The sequence below is a fragment of the Lycorma delicatula genome, chromosome 1, assembly GCF_047948215.1.
Source record: "Lycorma delicatula isolate Av1 chromosome 1, ASM4794821v1, whole genome shotgun sequence".
Taxonomy (NCBI): domain Eukaryota; kingdom Metazoa; phylum Arthropoda; class Insecta; order Hemiptera; family Fulgoridae; genus Lycorma; species Lycorma delicatula.
This window is the reverse complement of record NC_134455.1, coordinates 148125472-148152042: the sequence shown is the minus strand read 5'-3', so window position 1 is coordinate 148152042 and position 26571 is coordinate 148125472. Positions and strand designations below refer to the sequence as shown.

The 26571-nt window shown below is 30.4% G+C and overlaps 1 protein-coding gene across 1 annotated transcript in view; it reads left to right on the top strand.

The window, feature by feature from the left end:
- Positions 1–26571, top strand: part of LOC142323983 (putative fatty acyl-CoA reductase CG5065) — a 102472-nt gene that overhangs the window by 64506 nt on the left and 11395 nt on the right. The window contains exons 4-7 of the mRNA XM_075364450.1: positions 5749–5894; positions 7813–7922; positions 15698–15890; positions 25128–25367. Coding sequence (XP_075220565.1) covers positions 5749–5894; positions 7813–7922; positions 15698–15890; positions 25128–25367 — 689 coding nt within the window. The remainder of the gene's footprint in view (positions 1–5748; positions 5895–7812; positions 7923–15697; positions 15891–25127; positions 25368–26571) is intronic.

The following is a 26571-nucleotide window of genomic DNA, read 5'->3' as shown; positions in this document are numbered from 1 at the left end:
GACTTAAGCCGGGCAGTCCCGACTGGTAACGGAATGCTCAAGCGGCTTACCAAACTTTAAACAGGCCGGACAAGGGAATTTACCGTCCTTGTTCGGACATAGACGAAAACTACGTGGACCAGCGCAGTGTCCGCAAACCCCCGTCTCGGGCCAATATTTACCGACAAGGCGTAACCTTGACACTTAAAGCAGCACGTCGCAACCCCATAATCCTATACCGCGCAACAATTCCAGTCAACGAATATCTTATCACGCCTCCTCAACCAGGAGCGGACCTCGGCAGAATAACCGACAAGCCAGTGAGTCTCATCCCGCGGAGTCTTGATAACCCAAAACGGCAAAATTGGCCCGGAAAGCCTCTAAAGAAGGCCTACCCGCCTCATTTTGAGAAAAAATACAGTCCAGATCATCGTCGCGGGAAAGATCGTCCAGAACGTCATAAATCATCAGACACGGCTAAAGGGAAACAGATAAGAATTTATAAACTGTATTAGTTAAACAACCTTCATTGACATTTTGATTAAAACTGCTATATATAAATGTATGTGTTTATTTATTTACAACAGAATTAGAGATTTTTTTAATGAATATTAACACTAACGTTTTCTTTCTTTAATTAATATTAATTAAATATTATTAAATTATTATATGAATTCTGTAAATAAAGTAATGAGATTAATTTTTTGACAGCCAAAGTAGCAACAATGTAAAGTTACTAGTAAACATATGGTTGTATGAACAGTTGATTTATATTATATGTTAATATTTTCAGTCTATTGTTGCATCTGTGGTCTATTGTGGTAGCATCACAGCCTTTCATCCAGAGGTCCCGGGTTCGAATCCCGGTCAGGCATGGCATTTTCTCACGCTACAAAAATTGTCACTCATCTCATCCTCTGAAGGAATACCTAACAGTAGTCCCAGAGGTTAAAAGTCTATTGTTTCCACGAGTGACGTAAAAAAACTTTTCGTGAAATGAGTTTTTGTTGTGCATTACAAAAATGAGTGATAAGAATTATGAGCAACATGCAATCAAGTTTTGTGGTATACTCTGTGAGAATGCTACTGAAAATTTTTCAAAATTGAAAAGGGCATGTGGATGGAGATGACGCTCTGTCAAGAGCCTAAGTTTTTAAATGATTTAAAGCATTTTCATATGGCCGGGAAACAGTTGTTGACGATCCACGCTGTGGAAGACCATTAACGTCAAAAAGTGACAACAGTGTTGTGCAAATCAGAGACTTGATAGGGTACGAACGGTGTGACAATTAACTGTCAGAATGATTGCAAAACAATTGAATTTCAACCATACCATAGTCCATCAAATTTTTACAAACAAATTGGATATGAAAAAATCTGTGCAGAATTGGTCCCAAAAAACCTTACTGTTGAAGAGAAAAACAACAGGGTGCAAGTGTGCTGCAACCTTCTAGGGTGAATTGAAACTGTCACTGATTTTCTAAAAAATGTAAAAATGTGTCTATTACTGGTGATGAATCTTTGATATGAGTATTTGAGTATGACCCAGAAACAAAATGCCAGAGCAAGGAGTGGCACACCTCAAACTCACCACATCGCAAAAATTAGCAAAACAAAAATCAAAACCATGCTAATTTGTTTCTTCGATAGTAATGGCATTGTCCATAAGGAATTTTTGCCTACAGGACAGACTGTAAATCACTATGTTTATCGAGAAATTCTTGAAAGACTGCAGAAAAGAGTTCTCGCGTGAAACCAGTCTTCAAAGGCAACTGGATGCTGCATCATGACAATGCACCTTGTCACACTGCACTCTCAATTAATGAGTTTTTGGCAAAGAAAAAAATTCTGACTTGAATCCCTGTGACTTTTTCCTGTTCCCAACTTTAAAAAAACACCTCTAAGGACACCATTTTGGAACAGTGGAAAACATTTTTAAAAATATAACCGATTATCTGAAGGACATTCTGGTTTCTGAGTTCCAACACTGCTCTGAAGAGTGGAAAAACTGTTTGAAGCGTTGCGTGGCTTCCCAAGGGAACTATTTCGAAGGTGATAGAGTCCATGTATAATTGGATTGTAAATAAAAATTTTTTCTGAACCAGTCTCATTTCTTTATTTACAGACCTTGTATAAACAATAAAACAACCATTTTAGTACAGCAATAAATAATATAAGTAAAAAATTAAAATAAAGAATTGCATACTTTAGAGAATAATAAAGATAACTTGATCTGTGAACAATATTTTTTTTTTTTTAAATTCGTATAATTATAAAAATTATTTTATTGTCTTTTAAAGCTAAAATTTTTGAATGACTTACTTTCTAAATATAGCACAGAGTAATTGGTTAACAAAAAAATGTATTCATAACTAATGAATGCTCCTAATGAGAAGTTAACCGCATTGCTGATAAGAATTTTTTATATTGAAAATATTGCAAAATAATACTCAAAGCAGCCTAATGATCTAAAAACACTCTAAAAGAGTACATAAGAAAAGCTACATTGTTCAATTCAATGAATGTAAACACAGATTCCTTTGGCTTTTAATTTTTTTTTTTTGTATTAATTGCACTGTCTTTTTTAACCATTCTTTAGCAGGAATGGTACATGGATGTCCTTTTGTTGCTTAGGGTTGATTCATCTGGATTTGGCCACAAGCTGTGATAATATTTTTAGCTAATAAACATACCTTAATAGTTATTATAAAAGTGATTTGAAATATTTAAATTGCCAACTTTTTAAAACCTATTGAAGAGGGACAAGCTAATAAAACTGATTTTATGAATCAATTCTCCTCATAAACTGTTCTACTCAACAATCATATTCTGGCGTCTCATCCTTTTCTTCATTGGATGACATCGATAATGAAGCACTAGTGCCATTATCACCATATTCCCAGTTACTTCCTCAATGTTACAGATAAGAGATTCCTTAGTTTTTCACATTGTCTTCCACTCTGAATGTAGGAAGAAAATCAGATTGATTCACAAATCAAAACCTGGAAATTTGGAAAATTATCTATCAGTTTGGAGAAAAAAATCACAAATATTGAAAAAAGATTAGCAATAACTATAATGATTCTAAAGTGTTGTATTTAACATAAACAGAACTTAGAAATAATTTAAAAAAAGTGCAATACATTAATAAGAATTTTGCAGTAAGATAAAGACAAGAGAGGATAATATTTTTTACAGGGAGTAATGTAATCTAATACATTTCACTGGAAGTCAGTGTAAAAAATTAAGAAACATATGACATCTTAAAATAGCATACATCTTAAACATATCATTATAAAAATGACAAAATAAATTAAAGAAATTATAAAAATAAATAAAATATTAAAAGATGTTATATCTTTCTTAAAAATAGAGCAATATCTAAAAAATTTGGAATTCCTTAAGAGTAAAAACCAACAGCAGAAATCAATAATAAATCTCACACCATTCAGATTTAAATGCTGATCCACATGATCAGTCACAAAAGGTAAAATAACCATCTCACTGATACATTTGATTGCCAACAATCCTAGAAACTGACTACTGCTGAGGTATAATACTAAATGAAAAATAAAATTATTCAATGATTTTAAAAGCAAAAAAATGTTTAGCATCAATGGTAAATGAAAGAAAAAGGTAGTATCTGGGAAACTACTGAAAAGCAGTCCCTGAATTCCTAAGGTTACTGCAATCAAAGGAAAAATACAAAGGATGACTGAAAAACTTAAAATTTTTGACTATATTAAAAAGGCACACCCAAAAAAGTAATTCCTGAAAAATTACAAAAGAAAGTGTGTCAGTGATAGAACATTTGAAGAATTAATTCAGATAAGAAGGAAATTAAATGTAATATGCAGACAAACAAAACTTGATAACGGACCTTCTTAATAAAAATGGTAAAATATTACACGATTCCCATCAAAAATTGGAAATTCCATGGACGAATAAGGCAACAAACATAGTGCTTCTAAATTAATTAGGATAAGAGCTAGAGGACATTAAACTTGCTCAGAAGAAAGCTGGAATGTTTGAGTCACATGACTCAAACATTCTATGTATTTTTCCCCTTTCCAGCAACATATGTATCTATGTATTTTTCCAGCAACATTCTCAACATTCTATGTATTTTCCCCTGCTCGTAGAGCAGGGGAATATACATAGCAGGCAGGCCTATTGTAGGAAGGCAGAATATCATGACGAAGAAATCTAAAGGAATGATTACATTAAATCTTCATTAAAATTTGTTTAAATTGAATACTTATGGTCAATAAACTATCCTGGAATACCCACAAGTTGAAATTTTTTTGAAAACTAAAACCTAGATAATGAACTAAGGTTAGATTTGAAGGTAATGTTTATTTTGGTAATATTTATAAATAGTTGATAAGCATCACCCTGAAGCCTGCCATCAGCCAAAATTGCTTTTGAATCAGAATTGCATCACTGAAATCAAATTGACACAGTAAAAACTTAAAAACATTTGGAAAAATTTCAAAATAATAAACATTTTAAGCAAATTGGAAACTCTAAACTTTGAACAAACTGAATCCAGTCATACACTGGTCTTTTATCAAACCCATTATTTGATTAAATTATTATTTCTCATTCATAAGCATCAGAATACATACTAATGTCTAAATATATTTAGCATCTTTAGCATAGCAAATATATGTAGCATCAGAATACATACTAATGTCTAAATATATTTATAAATACAGATCTATAATAAAACTGTAGCTAAGAAACACTTCTAACATAAAAAGATATGAAAAGAGGGGTTACGTCCTTAAACAGCTACTTACTAAGACTGCAAAAAATCTTTCTGGTAGTATAAATTAGAACTTTTATGTTCCAGGATTACTAAATGTAACATATACAAATACTTTATATGTAGTGTGACATTATATTACTAAATGATCTAGACAGTCTGGCTTTGTTTACAATAATTACCAACACTATCTCTTTACTTATTATAACCATTAAACAAATTCTTCAGAATGAGGCGTTTCATCCGCAGCATTTCGATTTTTATACATATTCAAGGTACGAGGTCCCAAAAAGGTAAAACTTATTTAGCTTGCTGTTTTACACTTATCTAAGAAAAGCAAATTATCTAAGTTTGGCAATTGGTTTCAATAGAAATTCTTTAATTAATACAATTTAAGGAAATGGAAACACAATCTCATTTTCAAGTTTTGTTACTTCTATTTTAGCACTACTTAGTAACTGAATCCAGTAGCTAAAGTTAGATTAATTATTAAATCATAATGTTTAACATCCTGTAATTATTTCTAAATCATTCTGTCTGAAGTGATTTAGCTGCATTGACTTTTGCAGATGGGTGAGCTAAAAAATAAATGTGTCAATAACAAACTTCCCTTGCCCACCCTAAGAATAATATTTTTCTTAATATTATTATAGGTCTATATTTTCATATAGTTTAGTTAAGTAAGCAGTACACTTCAGATAGAATATCTCTATGTATAAAAAGAAATATTTTCTTTTACTTATTTAATATTATAAATCAGCTCAAACATCCTTAACTTAGGGCTAACTAATATTAGTTGTATCAAAAGATTCATTACAAACATTTTGCAAGATTTTAATTTAAGAAAACAACTTTGTTTTCATCTGTTCTCAACTTGTTCAATCGAGTCTTGTTGAACTTTTCTTGTTGTGTAATAATTATTTACTGAACTTCACTGTTAAGTTATTGTTGTAATATGTAATGCTCTATTTCAATATTTGCATTTGTTTTCTTTTTAACAGGCTTTAGTACATGTTTCAACTGCATATTGCAACTGCAATGAGGTCACTGTAATGGAAAAAGTGTATCCTCCCCCAGCCAAACCAGATTCAATAATTCAGTGTGTTGAATCTCTTGATGATGAAATCCTCAACTCTATAACGCCACAGTGAGATTTACCTCATTTTCTAACGCAGTAAATCTAATGTTATATTCTTTTATATTTTATGTTTTTCTTTGTTAAAATTTTTATTTATATACTAATTGAACTGTATATTAATCATGTGTACATAACAAAAATTATACATTTATCTAATAATTTATTTATATAAATCAATTTTTTTTGTAGTCCATATTTCCTCCATATGTAAATTCTAGCTAATTACAAAATATAAACTTATTCAGCCACTTCACAAGTACAGAAATAAAAAACACTCATATGTTACTTTCTGTTTCCATGAAAGCGCTTCATGGCCTAAGCCCATCTTCAGTAATGTTTTTTAAAAATTTTTTCTCTTTCACATTTACATTTTTGATAAGTTAAAATTTTTAAAACAAATATTTGTTCAGTCAATAAAAATTATTTAAAAAAATTTTTAAACATTAACAGAACATTCACTGGTACACTTCTACAATGCATAGAAATTTCTAGAAGAAAACAAAAAGATTTAATTATTCTACTTAAACCAGCTTAGACAATCCTTGATTATAAATAACATTTTATAACCAGAAAAAATGAACTATCAAAACAGCATTGTATAATTTAAGCAAGCTGAAATCAAAATAACCTCAGAAATAAAAAGAATTCCGAAATTTGGCCATACAATATATTAAATGGTCATCTACAGTCCAATTCATACATTCTCCTTATTTCCATTAAAAAAAATCACAAATTTCCAAAATTCCCTAATTCTTAAAGAAATACACTTCTACAAAAGAAAAAATAAAAGTGAAAATTACAGAATTAACTTGTGATTTTATTAGAAAGTAAATAAGAATGTTTGGAATTATATTTGGTCAGTTTAGATAAATTGTTTTGCGAACTATTAGACTGGCTGCTGTTTTGCAATTATTAGATATCTGCTACTGAATCCTACCATAATATGAAGTCTATTCAAAAAATACATGTATTACACTTAAAATCATATTAAAACAAAATCATTTCATAACATGTAAAATGATTTTCTCTGTCAAAGTTTGATCCTTGTGATTAACATTTAGCACAACATTGTTCTGATCATTTCCAATTGTTCTGATCATTTCAGAAAATCATGTTTTAGAATGGCATTCAACTGTGATGTGCTTTTCATAATGTTACCTCTGCTCTCAAATCACACCTTCTAAGTAACATTTTTAACTTAGGAAATAACCAAAATTAACTGGATGATTAAGGTGCTTGGAAATATGTTAAAAGAATATTTAGTTTTTGACCAAGGTACAAGAAATGGGTGGAGACACTGTCATGATTTTTCCAGTCACTTAATCTTCACTTTTATTACTTTTGAGCAAAACATATCCTGAAGATAAATGAGATATCTTGAAAATATCTATTTTTTTTGTTTTATGTTGTGGATCATAATGATCTACAACCTGATGGCAGTAAATACTATCAAGATTACTTTCATTCTGTTCTTCACCCGACTTGCTTTAGTTCTAGGATTTAAAGACTTCTATTGTGATGACATGCCATAGTTTCTGTGTTGTACCCAAACACCTAACTGTAATCAAACATTTCTTTTTATTTTAATGGATTTATTTAAGATTTTATACCACTTTTTTTATTTTTTATAGTTATTTTCTGAAGAGAGTTAGAATCATTTTTTCCAAATGTAATTTGTCATAATACAATAATGAATTCTTTGTTCCTACTGAAAAGCAACTTAGATACAAGTAATTTGTCAAATAATCAAGTTTTGATTTTCCTGCAGACTTAAGTTTAATAACTGATCTTAATTAATTAATATCTTATAATTATGATGGCAAGTAACATTTATTAGTATTTCAAATATACCAATAAACTAACAACTATAGATTTTATTCTACACTATAGCAAAATGTTAATTCGTTTTTATTCTTTTCTTGAATAGGATCATTGGAAACAGGCCAAATACATACACATTCACAAAAGCTTTAGCTGAACAAGTACTTTTGGAAAATTGTGATAATTTACCTGTAGCTATTGTAAGACCATCAATAGGTAAGGAAGTATGTTTTCACCACTATTTATTTATTAATTCTAAATGAAAGAATTATTTATTGTTTATTTATCTAAAAAATTAGACTTACTGAAAAATCGACAGTAATAATTAATGCCGAGAAAGTGCTATTAATTAAATTCAATATTGCTGATAACATGGGCATTTAAAGTATTAAATGGCATTATGTTAGCTATTAAGTGTAAAGGACTTGAATTAAGGCACATTTGTCCATTAAACAAAGAAAGAGTGATAAAACAAACAAAAATGTTAAATTTATATTATAAGAGAAGAATAAAATATTTACTTAACACAAATAGGTACAAGAAATTAATTTCAAGGAATGGAAAAACGTGTAGAATATAGTTAACCGGATATTCAATATAACATAGTGGATATAGGCATTAGAGGAGCACACTGTGGATTGCTCAAGCTAAAATTTAGCTTGTAAATTCTTAAGGGAAAAAGGAATTGTGTGATAATAAAGGAAAGACAGTGCAGTAAATTTCAAGAAGAAGAAATGCAACTATGAGAGTTTAACAAAGAAAGAATTTACAGAGTAATGGAAGGTAATTTACAAGAGGAAGGGAAGTAAATGTAGAAGTAAAAATGTATCAAAGAACAAACAAGTGAAATTGTAAAAACAAAAATTAAAAAGTCAGGTAGCTTTAATGAAAGAAAAGAGATGAAGCGAAAGATATGTTAAGAGAATTTAAAAGGAATCCTTGAAAGGATTTTGGTATGATACTAGAGGACAAATTCAAGAGTATCACAAAAATCTATTGTAGTGTCCAGTCGATAGGTTAAACATAGGGGTGTGAAAACAGATATCAAGCAAAAAAAGTAAAGATAAAAATAGCATCATCAATAATGGGGTCTTGGAAGCTTGGAAAGGACAGAGGATAAGAAGTAAAAGTGGTATGATATAAATCAAGAAATGCTGGAAGATGGAATCAATGATGGGATTACTTTCAGCATTTTCCATATTTTCTAAGGAGGTTAATGGAAAAATACTAACCAGATAACAGCACATGAGTTTATAAAAATTATTAAACTTAGTAGCTTACATGTAAAAATAGGAAGATCTTAAGAGAGCTGTGGGAAAAGAACAATGTTGGATAAAATTGTTGGAAACAATGCTGAAAACAGCAAACAATGCAATGTATATCTACAGAACTATGTCTTGTCTACGTTCTGGGTTCATTGTACTAAACTATTAAATGTTTTATGATGTTACCCGATTTATTTATTTTGGAAATGATCTGGTTTTTGTAATTAAATTAAAAAATTTCTAGTATATGAGCATACATTTAAAATTCTCAAATAAAAAATTGTACTATCTAAACACCAAAAAAATAATTACAGCATTATATATGTTACGCTTTTTGGAATGAAGCAAGTTTTCACCATGGGAGTTTTCCTTCAAAGGATGAAAGCACTTTTTGATAATGAAGAAAATACCTGACAAGAATACAAAATTTAAACATGAATGTCTAAATATTACATGAAGCTACACGATAGTTTATAATAGCTGCATATCAGTGATGGTGACGCAAGATTTTTTACATGGTTATTACTTAAAATTCATACCGTAGTAAATTTTAATAAAATTAAAGAACTTCTAATTTTTACTATTTTCTCTTTATTTTTCTTAATTAATCACATGTAATTTTAATAAAATTATTAATTCAGACTCAGATTTTGATACCTAAAATCAAACAAACAGATTTACATGCTAGTAGAGTCCAGGACTGTCATCATAGAGAATTATAGCTTGATAAAGACTAAAAACTATAACAAGAATAAAGACTAACACATAATGTCTGCCTGCCTCTTAAAAGTTGCCTACTGTGTTCATTCATAAAACTACCTGTATTACAATTTCATCCAAACCTAATAATCAATCACAGTATTTTATTTACAATCAATAAGCTTTTATTTCATTGTTACTTAACTTCATATAAGTTTTGAGTTTAGAGGACTACTTGTTAAAATTGTTTAGATAATACATTACATATAATTAATGATTGAAAAGAGTGCACAATTGTTCAGAACCCTAATCCTTTTACAGTATCTACTTCATACAAAAACATAATTCTTTTAAAATAATAGAAACAGTAAATAGAATTACTACTAACTTATTATTGTAAAATGAGTATATATATATATATACATATATATATTAGATTCCTTTTTATATCTCCCTTCACCCTTTTTGAAATTAAAATCTTTTAACAAATATGATAGCTAGTTATATCACAGCTCTCTTGATTAAAATTTCTTTCCAAATAAATTTATATGAAACATTTATTACTCGTAGCATTGTAAATAAATCTCTGTTTAAATTTTATTGCAAAATAATGGTGCCATATTTTTATAATCCAATTAACTTTAATATATTTTTTAATTCAAACATTCTATTTCATTATTGGATAGGGTTCCAGGAATGATAGCCAGTATGAAAGGGTTTCATATCATATGAATTCAGAATAGACTTCTTTAAAATATTTTTTTTTTTAAATTAAGTGAACATTAGGCAAAGGCAATTTATATTATTAACAACATTATCTTTCATTTCAATATTGTATACTGTCACAAAATTTACTAAATTTTAAAAAGAAGCAGGTTTTCATTAAAAAAAAACTATTATTGATAAAGTTTGACACGTTATGATGAATCCCTTTATTTTGTTGCCTGTAGAGAATCAATTTGTTATTTCATCTTTGCAAACTTAATTTAAGCCATTGAAGCAATTGAAAATATCTGCAGACTAATATTGTTATCCACAGCTTGTCTATTAATTGAAATGACTCGGTTCAAAATCAAAATCTGTATCCATTAGGAACACCTACACCTAATGATGAAGGAGAATGTACAGTAGCATGCAAACTAATTTGAACACAGGAAATTTTTTTGTTTATTTCTGTTACGGCTACACTGCTTGACCACACTGATTCTTTAAGTTGTTTGTGTAATGTAAAGTTAATGTTCTTTGGTCATTTAGCAATTTTCATGTTATAAACAGTGTTTTGTAAAAATTAATTTCATTTTTTATTAGATCACATTTTCTTACATTTTGTTCTGTGTGTCTTGAATACATAATAAAGGACATAACTCCCAAGAGAGCATTTGAAATGCTTCCATTTCTAAGCATACCAGTATGGCACACTGACAAATATCTTCTGAGTGTGGTGTTGGATTTGAAATAGTGAATACTATTTTAAAACAGTTTAAAGAAATTGGTTTGGTTACTTTTCACCTCAAAGGAAAAGCAAATGTTGCAGTAAAAGAAAAATTACTCCAACAAAAGATCAGTTATTAATGAGAAAAGTAAATCTGACCCAAAATTATCTGCTGTGAACATAAATTGAGAATTATCAACCAGTGGAACAGATTTACACATGACAACCTGTTAGATGTCAACTTCTTGCAGGTGGATGAAGTTTGTTGGCCAGCTAAAAAGTTTTAAAATCTTTAAAGCCTTTTAAAACCAACAATGTTCCAAAAAACTATTTGTGAGCCAAAGCACATTCTAACTGGACCAAAGAAGGCTGTGAAAATGTTATTTTTTTTAATGAGTCACATTTTTATGTTCAGGGGTAGAGAGTTCCATAAATTATAAAAGCATCAGATGAAAATACATCACTGACTCATATCCAACAATCAGTAACATCCTCAGAAAAAATTTTTTTGGGATTGTTTTACATTTGAAGGTCCTTACTCATTACTTCCAGTAGGTATGTTGAAAAGTTATGGATACATCGAGTTTCTGAAAGAAAGGATTGTGACACAATTCCAAAACAAATTCCCATAAGGAAATGGATTGTTCCAGCAAGATTTGGCACCACGCCATACTGCCAAAAAAGTGTAAAAATTTTCTAAGAATGAAACTTTAAAGTGCTTCTGTGGACATGCAACTCCTCAGACTTAAACCTTAAATATCTTTGGGCAAAAGTCAAAAAGTGACTCTCAAAGATGAATTGTACCATAAAAATTTACTTCATTATGGTTTCATCACAAAAGAAATCAAAAATTGTGTAGTACTTCTGTTGAATTAATGTCAAATTGTGTACTTGAAGTGATTAACAGTAGAGGAGAATATATATTAATTACTAGATATTCACAAATTGTACGTATAATCTTTTTTTCTAAATAAAGTTACTTTTCGTTAAATAACATTTGTGTTCGGATTAATTTGCACACTATTGTAGCTCAAATAACCTGCTCATCATTTTTGCTTTAGCAAACCATCTCACCTATGTATGGAGCAGTAACTGAATGTGGTCCCTGCTCATATTAGATCACAGTTTTAAAAATAAAAGAAAGTCTAAAGTCTGAAATTTAATAAAATTGACCACCTTGACGGTCTCCTGGAGAAGATGTTTAAATTGTTCAGGCATCTGTTTTATTGCTGAAGCTTCTCTGTAGATGCTGCAATGAGTGAGGGTAAAATTTTCTATATTGATTTTATTTTGGTGACATCTTCATATTTTCCTGTCACATCTTGAGCACCAACAGAACAAAAGTCAGTGCACTGCTTCCGTCCAATACTTTTCTGCAAAAAAGTTTGTGTACTCTCATCAAGTTGTACAACAAAAAAAGCAATGTTTTTGACATGAGTATTAAGTTCTCTTTTAACAATTAATGCCATGCTTTCAATTCTATCGTGCAGGGTAACATTTGACAGAGGTATATCTAGCTTTTTAGCTGAAGATTCACATACAAGATACCATATCTTTCGTAGCAGGTAACAACAGCTCTTTACCAACTGTAAGAGCTTTTCCACACTTTGCTACTCTTAAGCACACTAAGAAAGATGCAGTTTATCTCTGACAATATTCAAACAAAATAATCCTTAGGTTTGTTTTCAAACATTTAATGTTTAGCAGTAAGGTGCCATTTCAATAACAAGAATTTTCATGTTTTACTTTGAAAAACTTTCAAAGCAGATTACACATTGAGGTCATTGCTCATTGTTTACATTCATGACAGTAAATCCAATATTATTGAACTAGAAATATTTTTTTTTTATAACTTTTAATATTTTATTAGGAAACATATCTTGACTCACCACAAATTCTGATTCTGAAGTACAGCTTGATGGTACTGAGTTTTTAACTGACAATGTTTTGTCTATTGCTGCTCTATTAAGCCACTTATCCATGTTAGATCTATATTTTATGTTGTTTAAACTCAGCAAAGATTTTTAAGCAAAATGCATAAATAAATAAGTGTACAAGAACAAAGTCCCTTTCAAGATATATATATGCCAATAGCACTTCAACTTTATCAAAAGAAAGATTAGCACAATTACAATATTTTCAAATCAGATTATCATAGAATATGTAAAATACTGGAAGCAACTGTACCTGTCTGTCTGTAGGATAACCACAACTGACTTGTTTAACTGCTGGGTACGTCAACCTTATTATAGTGGCCAATATTGTTCATGCATGAACAGACAAGTATGTGCACTGTAGCTTGTAAGAATGCTCCAGTGTTGCATGTTCTTTCTGCTAGCTAACTGATGCTCTTACTGTGCTATACACAAATAATTTCCTCAAATTAAGGAAAAAGGAAATGCATGATAAAGTACTTTGTATTAAAATAAAAGTTTGTATTTCAATACAGTTTGTTTGTATTTTAATAAAAGTTTGAAAACCACTCAATAAATAAATACTACTACTAATAATAAATAACTACTGTATTAATAATTTTGTATTATAATAATTATAATTCAAATTTTTTGTATAATAATTTTTTTTTACTGTGACCATTTGCATATCACCTTGAGAAGTTCTGTGTACCACAATTTGAGAACCGCTGACCTGAATTATTAGATTTAAAAATGAAATGAGTAAATTTAATAACATCCAACACTGGTGTTACAAATTTAAAAAAAACACAGTATTTGTATTTTTAAATACATTTAGTTGTGGTTTTTAAGTTAAATGTATTTGTTTTGATTTTAATATACACACCTGATAAATATCAATAATCCAAAGTTTAATAAAGTTTTAATAATTTATATATTATTTTGTCATTGACACTATGATAGCAGTATTTATTAATTTACATATTTTTTTTTATAATTTCCTTTTATTAAATTAGTCATTAAATTTGTACTACTTTAAAACACATTTCCTTTTTTAAGTTTTATATGATACGTTTAATAATTATAAAAGTCTATTATTAAAAAAACTAAAAGAAAATTAATATTCTAATAAATAATTCAATTATTAATTGAAAATCCTCTTTAAGAGTAAATATACATCTGTAAATTCATAGTTTCAATAATTGTAAGTGAGAGAAAATTTAAATCTTGAATTAATAGTAAGTAATCAAAATTATAAATTAATGTAATAATTACAATTACATTTTTTTATTTTAAAGCATGATAGATTTATTTTTTATTTTTTAGTTATAGCTAAAAATGGTAAATGGATGACTATTAGCAAAGAGTAAAATTGTTTTTTTTTTTTGAATAGAAAAACTATTAATGTTGAAACATGGTTTTTATTTTTTATAAATATTTTTAGTTTAAAAAAATGATGAGCCATGAAACAACAATAACAAACAAATGCATTCAAAACATTATTATTGATAAGTTTACAAATAGTTAACTTGCATCTTATACTACATCACTTTGTGGAAGATTTGGTTCCTCCTCTTGTTCAAAGAATTACTTAATATATATCCTACTTAAGTTTCTTCTAACAATTTCTTCAGGCATTTCATCTCACCTGTATCTGACATCTCAAAGGTAATTAAATTAAGCAGATGATTGGTGACCTTAAAAATCTCCTTCATGTGATACCAAATATTATACTGGATTAGCACCTGTGAAGTATATAATATTATCCATTTTTGCTGAATATTCACTATCTAGAAACTCTTTTGTCTCAAATGCTATGTGAGCAGGCATTATTATTTATTAAGATAATTTAAGACTGATCTCATTTGTCATTTTCTGTTAATTAATAATTATTGCACAAGGCTATAGATGATGTTACACCACACCTCAGATGCTGCAGTTTGGCCAGTGAACAGAAGTTTATTGCTCGCTCTTAAGAATACCTTGTCCTTATCTTGTATTACAACACAGCCTCAGCAAAAATTTGCATACAGTATTAATTTATATTGGAGTGTCTTCATCCTTCTAGGATTCTTCCATTTGAACAATGTTATTTACTTATAAAAAGGCATCAGGCTTATAAAAAGCCTGATGCCTTTTTATAAGCCTGATTATTGTTATGCTGACATTGTGTATGCTGTTTTCCTCACAAGATAAACAGTGTTAATCAACAGCACATTTCCTGTCTTTGTAAAGCCTGGCTTACAACCATTCAAAAATGGTTTACGAAGAATTATCCTTGTTGATTAGATCAGTGCTTAACAAATCAATGCAGCATTTACACCTAATTTTCTTAATGTAGGAAACTCCTATTTGCTTCTTGCTCTTTGATGGAACTCCTAGCATAAAACCAAGTGATACATTCTAAATAATACATTTAAGTAATCTCGAAATCCATGATGGTTTAAATACTTTATAGATTAAAACTAACTTTATGATTCTCAAAATAAACCAAAAAATAACCAGTCTTAAATAATTTACAAGAATAAACTGACATTAGATGCTGGTTAATTGAGGACTAACTAAAAAAAAAAAAAAAGATTAACATCAGTTATTGAGCAATGTATTTTTAAATTTATTTTATAAACATAAAATAAAAAAGATCTTTGTTTTTAGTTTTAACTGTTTTATTTATTTTTATAGTGACAGCTTCTTGGAAGGAACCACTGCGTGGTTGGGTTGATAATCTAAATGGACCAACTGGACTTTTTGTAGGAGCTGCAAAAGGGGTACTAAGAACACTACTGGCTCACAGGCATATGATAGCAGATCTCATACCAGTTGACATTGCAATAAACTTAATGATTGTGGTGGCCTGGCAAACTTCAGTTTCAAAGTATTTAATAATTTTTTTTTCAATTGTTTAGACATCTTTAGTTTACAAACTTAACTGAATACCTTTTTTTTAAAATACAGAGTGATTCAAAGAAACGGGAAATTAAATAACATTAATAAAAATTTTTTTTTAGAAAATGAATTTTATTTCATGTAATTGTACAAATGTTGCCATTTTAGGATACATACATTTTAGTTTATTTTTTAAAGATGACATCTTGCAGGTGACCTCCTCTTCTACGTAAACACTCACGAAGTCTCTTGGTTAAATTGTTCATGGTTTGACGTAACATCTCAACTGGAATTTCCGCAATTGCTTCTCGGATCTTTGCCTTCAGTTCTTCTGTTGTAGCAGGTCTTCTGTGGAACACTTTGCTTTTAAGGTGACGCCACAAAAAGTAATCGCAAGCTGAGAGATCAGGCGATCTGGGAGGCCATCTAATGTCACCATTTCGTTAAATGACACGTTGTCCAAACAATCGGCGTACAGCTGCCATCGATATTCGTGCAGTATGTGACTTTCAGTTGTGTCTTGTTGAAACCAGGCTGAGTTTAGAATCGGTGGAAATCTCTTTTGTTGTTCCACAACAAAGGTTTCAAGCACGGCTACGTAACGAGCCGACGTCACTGTAGTCGCAAGACCGTTGTCATCATCAAAAAAATAAGGGCCTATAACACCGTAAGATGAAATAGCACACCACACGGTCACTTTCTGGCTGTGCAACGGACGCTGGTGTAGCTGCGTAGGGTTTTCTTGTGCCCAGTATCTGAAATTTTGCTTGTTAACAAATCCACTGAGGTGGAAATGCGCTTCGTCTGACATCCACAGTTCGTGAACAAACTCTTCGTTATCATTTAGCTTCTGAAGCATTACATTACAGAATTTTGCTCGCACAATTGCATCGTTCGGTTTCAGTTCCTGGACAATCTGCAACTTGTATGGATGGGATTGCAAGTCCTTCACTAACATTCTTCGAACACTTGAACTATGCAATTGCAAAGATGCTGAGAGACGACGGATTGACCGATGTGGACTTCGTGTGACAGCATCTTGTAAAGCTTGAACGTTCTGCAGTGTACGGACGGTTCGCTCACGACCTGGAGGTTTCTTTTTCATTGCCGAACCAGTTTCCTCAAAATTAGATATCCATGTTTTAATTGCATGTGCTGATGGAACACGGTCGTACCGTCCCAGATTAAAATGACGGCGAAATTCTCTACGCGCTCCCTCCACACTGTCATTGTTTTTGTAAAACGCTTTGATAGCAAATGCACGTTGCGCACTACTCCAAGGATCCATGACTACTAAATGGCAGGTTAGGTTAGAGAGGCTGGCGCCACTTATCAAGTGGTACCAATCGCCCACGGCTACCAACACAACTTTCAAAATTTCCCATTTCTTTGAATCACTCTGTACAACAAATAAAAGAATATGTTTTTGAAAGAAGCTAAAAAAAGATTATTGATTCATTAAAATGAACCAGTGAAGTTTGAAGTAATTTTTAACTTCTTAGTAACAGGTTTGCATCACATCTTACTGTCATAGTCAATTTGTAATTTATGCGGGATGTTTTAGGTAACGTAAAGAATTTCTCAATAGATTTTGATAAGATAGTTTTGTCTGTCTTCTTTACGTACTTATCTGTAAGTACTCAGCTATAATTTTTATAGTAGTGTATATTAATCTGCTGAACCATGAACAAAATTCAGGTCTCACCCGCGAATTGCTTACCACTCAAAACTTCTTTCAATTGCCCAAACAAATGGTAGTCAGAAGGAACTAAGTCCGAACTATATGATGGAACATTGTAAATTTCCCACCCAAATGTTCTCAGTAAATAACGTGTCGGACCCGCAACATGTGGACGTGCATTATCGTGCAGCAGGACGACGCCGTCGGCCACCCGCCCACGTCGCCGATTCTGAATGACGCGCCGAACTAACGTAGTGTTTTGCAGTAGGCTTCTGCATTTATAGTCGTTCCACGTGGCATGAAATCAATCAGCAGTTTGCCAAACCGATCCCAAAAACTGTGGTTATCAGAGTCCAAATGGCTGTGGCTTAACCTTTGTTGGTCTAGTTGGTGATTGAGGATTACACCATTTTTGGATATTCTTTCATTCGTCACATTATCAACTTACACAGCAACCAACTTCCTATGAATTTCAGCCGGCTTAACCTTTTGATGGTTTAAAAAAACGTATGACTCCACGTATTTCACAGTCGGCGGCAACATCCATTTTGCTATTCATTTTATAACGTAATAACTCGCATATAATCAAAGACAGTACAACGAGACAACTTACAAACTAGTAATGGGATGAGTCGTGAACGAGTCGTTCCTTAGATTCGATTCTTTACACTGAACGAAAGAATAGAATAAAATCGGTTTCTCCTGAAAACCGATTCTTTTTTACGATTCTTAACAATGAAATGGATAGGCGACGGGAAACCAAATCTTTTTCAATTACGATTCGATTCATAGCAATCTTTCTTATGCATAGCTTGTAGTGGGAGATCCTCCTACCATTCCGAATTCTAGCTTGCGTTTGTTTTATTAATTTACTTATTGTTTTCCACACGTGACGCATAACCTATTACATCACCATCACTAATATTTATTGAACATTTGGCAAATTTATTACTTCTGATTATAAAATATTTTCATTAACTGTGCCATTTAACCGAGATAATCTTAAACAATTAAATTTTTTCTGTAAGCCCCATAAAACATTTTTTGTTTATCATCAACTTCAGCGAAATGAGTGAATTTTTTTTCAACTCATTAAAAGTATTTATATCTTTTTTTCTTGTTAACCTTTAAAAGCACCGTCAGGAATTACTTCATAAGGTGAATAAGGGTGATATGTATGAGTATAAATGAAGTGTAGTCATGTATAGTCTCAGTCGACCAGTTCTGAAATGTGTGATTAATTGAAACCTAACCACCAAAGATCACCGGTATCCACGATCTAGTATTCAAATCCGTATGAAAGTATCTTCTGCCTTTACTAGGACTTGAACCTTAGAATTCTCGACTTCGAAATCAGCTGATTTGTATAAACGCGTTCACCACTAGAGCAACCCGGGGGGTAAAAATATTTATAACTAGAAAATTTATCTTAAACTAATTTCTCTAAAGCTATAAATGACAAAATGAATAATTTAAAATAATATAGCTTGTACCATACCTTATTTTTGAACGAGCCATTGATTCTGTTTTTTTATCACATCGATGTTATTTTATATTTACTTAGATGTTTTTACTAATACGCGCACAGTCACTAACACAGACACACAAAAACATTTTGTTTTTAAAAATTGTTGGTTCTATTATCACAAAAAAATAATGAAAAATAATAAAAATTAAGCAAAATAAATAATTAGTTAATACCTTTCAAATACTTTATAGTATTTTACATATTTACAAGTAGAAATATATTTTTTTTCGAAATTCTTTGATATAAGTCTATTTCTTCTTTCTGTTATTAACTGTCCCGCTTTTGAAAAAAAATTGTTCACAGGGAACACAGGTTGCAGGAATGCAAAGTCTAATTTGCATTATTTTAAATAATCTTGGATAAATTAACCGCCTTTCTTTCCACCAAAAGAAAGGATTTTGTGTTCTTGAAATGAGCGGTTCATTTATATATTTATCTAGCTCTAAAATTCCTGCTACTGTTGAGTTTGAATTAGTTAAAATTGGCGTTATTTTTTATCAAAATCTTCCCATGTAGTTGAAATGGAGGGTTCAATAATTTCTTGTTCAGTTTCAAACCTATAGCCTTGTTCGATCTGAATATTTCGAACTTTCTGTGAAAGTTTTGTGTAAGCATTTTGGTAAGATGCTTCATCTTTAAAGCCTTGTTTTTTGAAGCGAGGATCTAATAGCATACTTTCAAGCAAAATATTATTATTTTCAACATCCTTAAATATATTTTGCAGTTGGTCTAACATATCTTGTTACATACTTTAACGATTTCAGAATTTTGAGTAGAAGATGTCTTGTCATTGCTCGTGCCAATAGACAGTTTTTTGAGAACTTATTTCAATAGTTATCTCTTCAAACATTTTCAATAATTTGCACATTTCAGCTATAATTGTCCACTCATCAAATGAAATATTATTTAGAATAGGATTCACCAAAGCGATAGTCAAAATTAGTGGTTCTTTTGTTTCTAATAATCTATTAAACATGTGCAGGAGTGAGTTCCATCGAGTAGGCACTTCCTGTTTTAATTTTAATTCTTTAAAATTCATTTCTCGCTGCATGTTTTGCAGTCTGGAGGCAGCATGAGAACTTCGTTTAAAAAATTTGAAAATTGCCTTCGATTTTACCACAATTTTTTTTACTTCAGACAATTAAATTAATTTAATTTAATTGATTTGATTTAATTAATTATTTTTAATTTTTTTTGCTTGGACAATTAAATTAACTGTATGCGCTAAGCAAGGAATATGGCGTAGCTGACAATTGTGAATAGCAGCTTTTAAATTTGCTATATTGTCACTAACAACCGCTCCTATTTTGTCAGTAATAGCGTATTCATTGAATTTACGTTGTAATTCAATGGCAATGTTTTCAGCCGTATGTTGACTACAAATATCCATACAAGTAAGTAACTGGGTTTTTAAATTACAATCATGGTCAATGAAATAGATAGTTATGGCCATATAATTATTATTTGAAACTGATTTCCAACTGTCAGTGGTTATTGCGCATGCTTCTATATTATATAATGATTTACGAATCTCACAAGAAATTCTATCTTATAATTGTGGAATTAAATTAGTTATAATTGTTTTCCGACAAGTAAGCGAATACCCAGGGTTTAACATGTGAACAAACTTCTTGAATTCTTCATCCTCAACGAGTGAAATAGGTTGACATTCTTTAGTTATTAACCTAATTAATTGAATATCTACTTTGAGGGACAGGTTTTGTAACAAAGGAAGTAAGGGACAACTGTTGTGTTTTTTTTAGGACAAAAATGTTATTGGATGCACAGAAGAAGGATTTGGCGATTCAACAAGGTTTGTTAATTTAAGGGCTAATAGCTGCGATTCATTTGGTTCAGTCGCAGTAGACGTAGTAGGATTTAAGTTATAATGCATTTCTAAAACATAATCAGGACAAGGATTTTTTTTGTCTTGAAATATCTACTCCTGGGTGTTACACTTTAAATACGACGAGATAGATTACTAATCATCCCACCAGCATAGGATACTGAACTACGGCAAAGATTACACAAAGCTTTTCCAGGGCTTGCTTCGGAAAAGCAAGTCCAGATGTGACTTCTTTTTCTGCAGCTCATGTTTATAAATTTAAAAACAAAATATTCTATTTTAAAAGTCCTTATAAAATATCTACTTACGGTAAAAACTAATGATTTTAAAAAATAATACCGATAAACATTTAGAAAAAAAATCGTTTTCTGATTATGTAAAGTAAAAAAATCTTACAAAATTGTGTTGGCCCAAATAAAAAAAATATAAACAAACTAAAAACACAACTGTAAATGGAACACGCAAAGATTATGCTCCATGAAAACAGAATTGACTGTCGTCTTTTAACCGTCTATTAAGAATAATTGTAAAATATATCTTGGGCATGACAGTATGCGCAAAAGAACGACAATAATTAATATTGTGCAACGTAACTTCCCGCCTGAATGAAATTAAAAGAAAAAAGAATAAGTCAATGTCATATAGAATGTGTTCGTAACAGTTTAAATTTTTCCTTCTTTGTTTAGCGATGAGGTTTGTTGATATAAACTTGTTTTCATAAAGGAATCGAGTAAGACATGAAATAAGGAGAATCGTTGGGTAGATGAAGTGAATAGAGCATGCATATTAGAAGTGATAGGCTACTAAAAATCGTATTCAACCGAAAAAGAAGCAGATGTTTTCTTAAGAGTCAAATAAAGTTGAAGAGAAAAGAATCGAAGACATTTAGTCGCTATACATCAATTGAGTCGAACAATAAAATGAAGAAAGATGAACCGCTAAACATGGGTGAAGAAGAGAAAGAGAGGATGCGCATTAGAGTTTACAGCTCTGGTAGTGGTAGGAAGGAAAAGAATCATTGAATCGGTCGAACGATTTTTTTTTTAAGAATCCTTTCGGAGAATCGAATCGAAGAATCGATTCCTGAAAAAGAATCATTTATCCCACCACTACAGACAACAATAGAGTGTGTATATTACTAGCGGTCTGTATATTACTAGCGTGGCAATGAATGACGTCAATGAATGGGTCATTCATTGCCACGCTAGTAATATACAGACCGCTAGTAATATACAGTAAAGACCGCTGGGTCAGCGGTCTTTACTTTAGAGATATCGCTCACATGTTGGCAAGAAATTAAACTAAACAATAATTTTTTTATACTATTATTAATAATAAATCATAATAAAATATTTGATTAAAAATTTGGCCAAATAAATATTTTTAAAACAGAATGATAAGAATAAAAACAATAACGAATACCTTATTAATCAGAATTGTACAAATGAAAAAAACTAAGAAAAAAGAAATTAAAAATCACTTTTGTTGCAGTAATATTAAAAGGTTATAATTTAAATGAAGTTGAGGAAGTAGAGAAATTATGTGATAGTGTAGAGAGTTTCACAAGCCAGATGTTTGGAAAAGAAACAAGTTGACGCAAGTTTGATCTACAATTAAGAATCAGAAGAAAGGATGAGTGAAAGCATATAGCACTAGAATTAACCTATAAGTAAAGTAAAATAATCTTGAAAATGGAAAGTATACATGATTTGCAGTTAACAGTTAGTTAATTTCAGCCAGCTGAGTTTGTTGAAATAGAGTATTAGACGAGTATGCTTATGCTGTAGATAAAGAATAATAGACAAATACAATAATTCAGAGCACTGTGTACTGTGTCACTTACTCGCCCGATAGATTGAGATAAGCTGCAGAATAAGTGCTTTATCTAACACCCCCAAACAGACCTCAGAAAGAAACAGTGAATGATGTATTGCAGCAAACATTATTGCAAACGAGTGTCATTTGACTAAGATCACCTGAACTTGTTATTGACCCAGTAAACAGAGTTAATGCAGTTTTCATAAATGAGATCACTTCCATAAATTTTAACTCATAATTCTTGAAACTACACAGATAACTCAGTAAATTGGAAAAGCTGATTAGAATGCATATAGTTTTAATTGTATTGAGTAAAAACCCATGTTTTTAGATCATGCATACAAAGAAAAAACAGAACTTAAACTGCAGAACTTTTGAAACGGTATCTACATCTTGTAAGTCTAAATGGCTCTAAACTGCAAGTTGCCAACGAAAATCTGGTAATGAAAACAAAAAAAGCATGTTTTCATTGATAGTGTAAGTATAAAATAGTAGATAGCCAAGAATGGAGTGTGGTAGTCCATTATTGGCCATGCAGAGTATTCATATTTCTGACAGAAATATTGCCAGTTAAAACCACCTATGATTAATACATAATCAATAAACAGAACATTCCAGATTTTAGAGGCTTTTAGGCAATATCAGCTTCATGGTTTAAGACCCAACCTACATTTTAAAATATAAACAGGCAGTAAACATTAAGTGTTTGTTTCTTCTCCTTCTTCTTTATCCTTCCCCCTTTATCTGGAGAGAAAAGAAAAACACATGAAGTTAATTCAAATGGATACACAATAGCAGACCACCAAAGTAATCTGTCATTCCTACGAAGGGTATAACCCTAATAAATAGCATGAATCCTGATACTGTAGTTTATATGGATAGCTCTAAAATCATTAATTCTGTTGGTTGTGCTTTTGTGGTTGGTAATAATACATATTTGGCCTTCCCAGCATCATCGGTATTTTCTTTACAGAGCTGTATGCTATTAATAAGACCTTAAATATAATTAGCCCAACATTTTGACCCATACTTGTCTGCTCTGATTCCATTAGTGCCTTACAAGCGATTAGTGACATGTGTTCCAGACACTCTATTGTCTATGAAATTTAGTGTGTTATTTCGCAAATGATTCAACATAATACAACTGTGAGCTTCTGCTGTATCCCCAGCCATATTGGAATTTCAGGCAATGAGCACGCTGATTGATAGTGTAGCAAAAGAGGCTTGTTTACAGCCCCCTTTCACCAATCGCATTGTTTTGAACAATCTTGTCTGTTTTCTGAAGAGGGTGGTTCATAATGAGTGGTAAAGTGAATGGAATGCTACCAAAAACAATAAACTTCGTCCAGTTAAGAACACTGTGTCACCGTGTAGCTACTCATGCAGGAATAACCACTGAGAGGAGGTTATTATTCTCTGTTTGCAAATAGGGCAAACTATGCTCAGTCCTGGATATCAGATGACTCAAACAGATGCACCCATTTGTGCTCGCTGTGACTGCCAACCAACAGTGCACCACATCCTCATGGACTGTATTCGTTGTGCGGCATTGCATCGCAAGTTTAAACTAGGGACTGACATGCAAAGTATCTTGGAAAACAATGAAACAATGTAATCTAATAATTTACGATTTCTCAGGGCTATCTATTTATATTCAAACATTTGAGTATTCAGTAGAAGCTTTCAGTTCAGCTACTTATACCATTTGACGTATAGCAGATGTAATTTTATTGTTTTAATTTAGATAATTGATGTAATATTTCAATATAATTTTATTTCACTTTTTGGGATTTTAGTTTTTAATTTTTAATATTTATTTACATACTATATAAATATTGTGTCCAGGTGCTGATAACTCTTTCGATACTTCATTGTGCACCCAGGAAAAATCAGACTAACATAAACGGGAGATTGATGCAAACATTTGAACCACAATTTACTTATTTCAAGATATCAACAAAATATATTAATGTAATCACAAAGATAGTGAATATAATTATAAAACTCCAAAAAGTATATGATTAAATAGTAAAATTTTAAAAAGTAGAAGCTGCTTTAAAAAATCCAGTTAATTAATGTTAAAATTGCTTTAAAACTTTCTAGTATGATATATCTTGTGATAAATATTCAGTCCTACAAACACAATTAAATAACAAATATTAAATATTAAAAACAGAAAAAATTCCATCTGTTAATAAAAATTGTAAAAATGGATTTTTAAAAACACAGATATAACCATTATAATGTAGATAAAACACATACAATTTTCAGAACAGAGCAATCAATCCAAATCTAATTAATTTTTACTTTCATTAATTTAATTTTAATTAATTTTTACATTAATATTTTTCAGAACTAACAAGATGATGGTTTACAATTGCTCCTCTGGTGTAAGTAATCCAATATATTGGGGTGACATTGAAAAAATGATCCAGAGATATATCATAGAACATCCTTGCACTGAAGTTGTTTGGTATCCTGGTGGAAGTTTTAAAAAAAGTAGTGTCATTAATTGGCTAAGCAGCGCTGCATTTCATACAACTCCAGCATATATATTAGATACTTTCACGAGAATGGCCGGTAAAAAACCAATGTATGTGAGAAAATACTTACCATTAATGTTCCAAACATTTAACCACAATAATCATAAATAAGTTCATAAATACACAATGACTATTGATATGTACATAAACATGTTACAAGAATAACATTTTATCTATATATAAATGCAAGAGTACAAAGAAATATTGTTATACTTGTTGTAAATTACAATAAACTTAAGGAGCACAATTAATTGTGCAAGTTTTTCTTTATTATTATTATTTAAAATTTTTTATACCCAAAAAATTAATGAATTTTATTTTATGAAATTATTAGTGTAAAATTTAGATGAAAGAACCACCCCTGAAATTAAATTTGGATAAATATCTAACCTTTTTATTTTATTTGAAAAAAATAATTAATAGAAAATTAATATTTTATCAATAGAAATGTGTATATACTGTAATAAAAGAGAGAATCAGTTGTTGTATCCATAAATTTTCTTTATGGATACAAGTTGTTCTTATTAGCAACAAGTAATATTATTACATGTTCTATGACATGGACTGTTATAGGCCTATCTTAATGAGTAAATTTAGAATTCAGGGAAACCTAATGAAATTTTTTTTTTTTATTTCTGTTAAGTTATAAATTACAGACATACATATGATCAGTAAAAACAAAAATGTATCTACATGAAATATGTAAAACTTTTATGTTTAAAAGTAGATATGAGGGAAATAATGAATGAAAATCTGTAGAAGATTGAAAGAAATGGCATGGGCTGAAACAAGACAAAACACATCATGAGGGTGGAAGCCTTAATAACTTATTTTACTATTTAGAACAAGTACAAACCTCAGTAAAAGAATTGCTCTTATCTAACAACTATTACATGATGGAATAAAAGAAGATGATAAAGTAATGTCAGAAAAAAAGACATTTAAACACTAAAAAATGTTATAATATGCAGGTTCTCATATTTTTTAAATGTATATAAATATATATATTTTATTCTTATAAAATATATATTTTCTTTTGTTATTCTACATAATCCAAATTTTTAGTAACAAAATCCAATTTTTATAATTCCTTACTGAATGAATATGTCTGATAATAATTTAATTTTTCTTCATGTTTTATGATTTGTTTTTCTTATTTTTTATTCTTCTATTTAAGTGCCAGATTTGTTTACTCAAAATTTGTCAGTTTCAGAATTACTGCAGCTAAATAATTTAATGTAAATAGTTTAATGT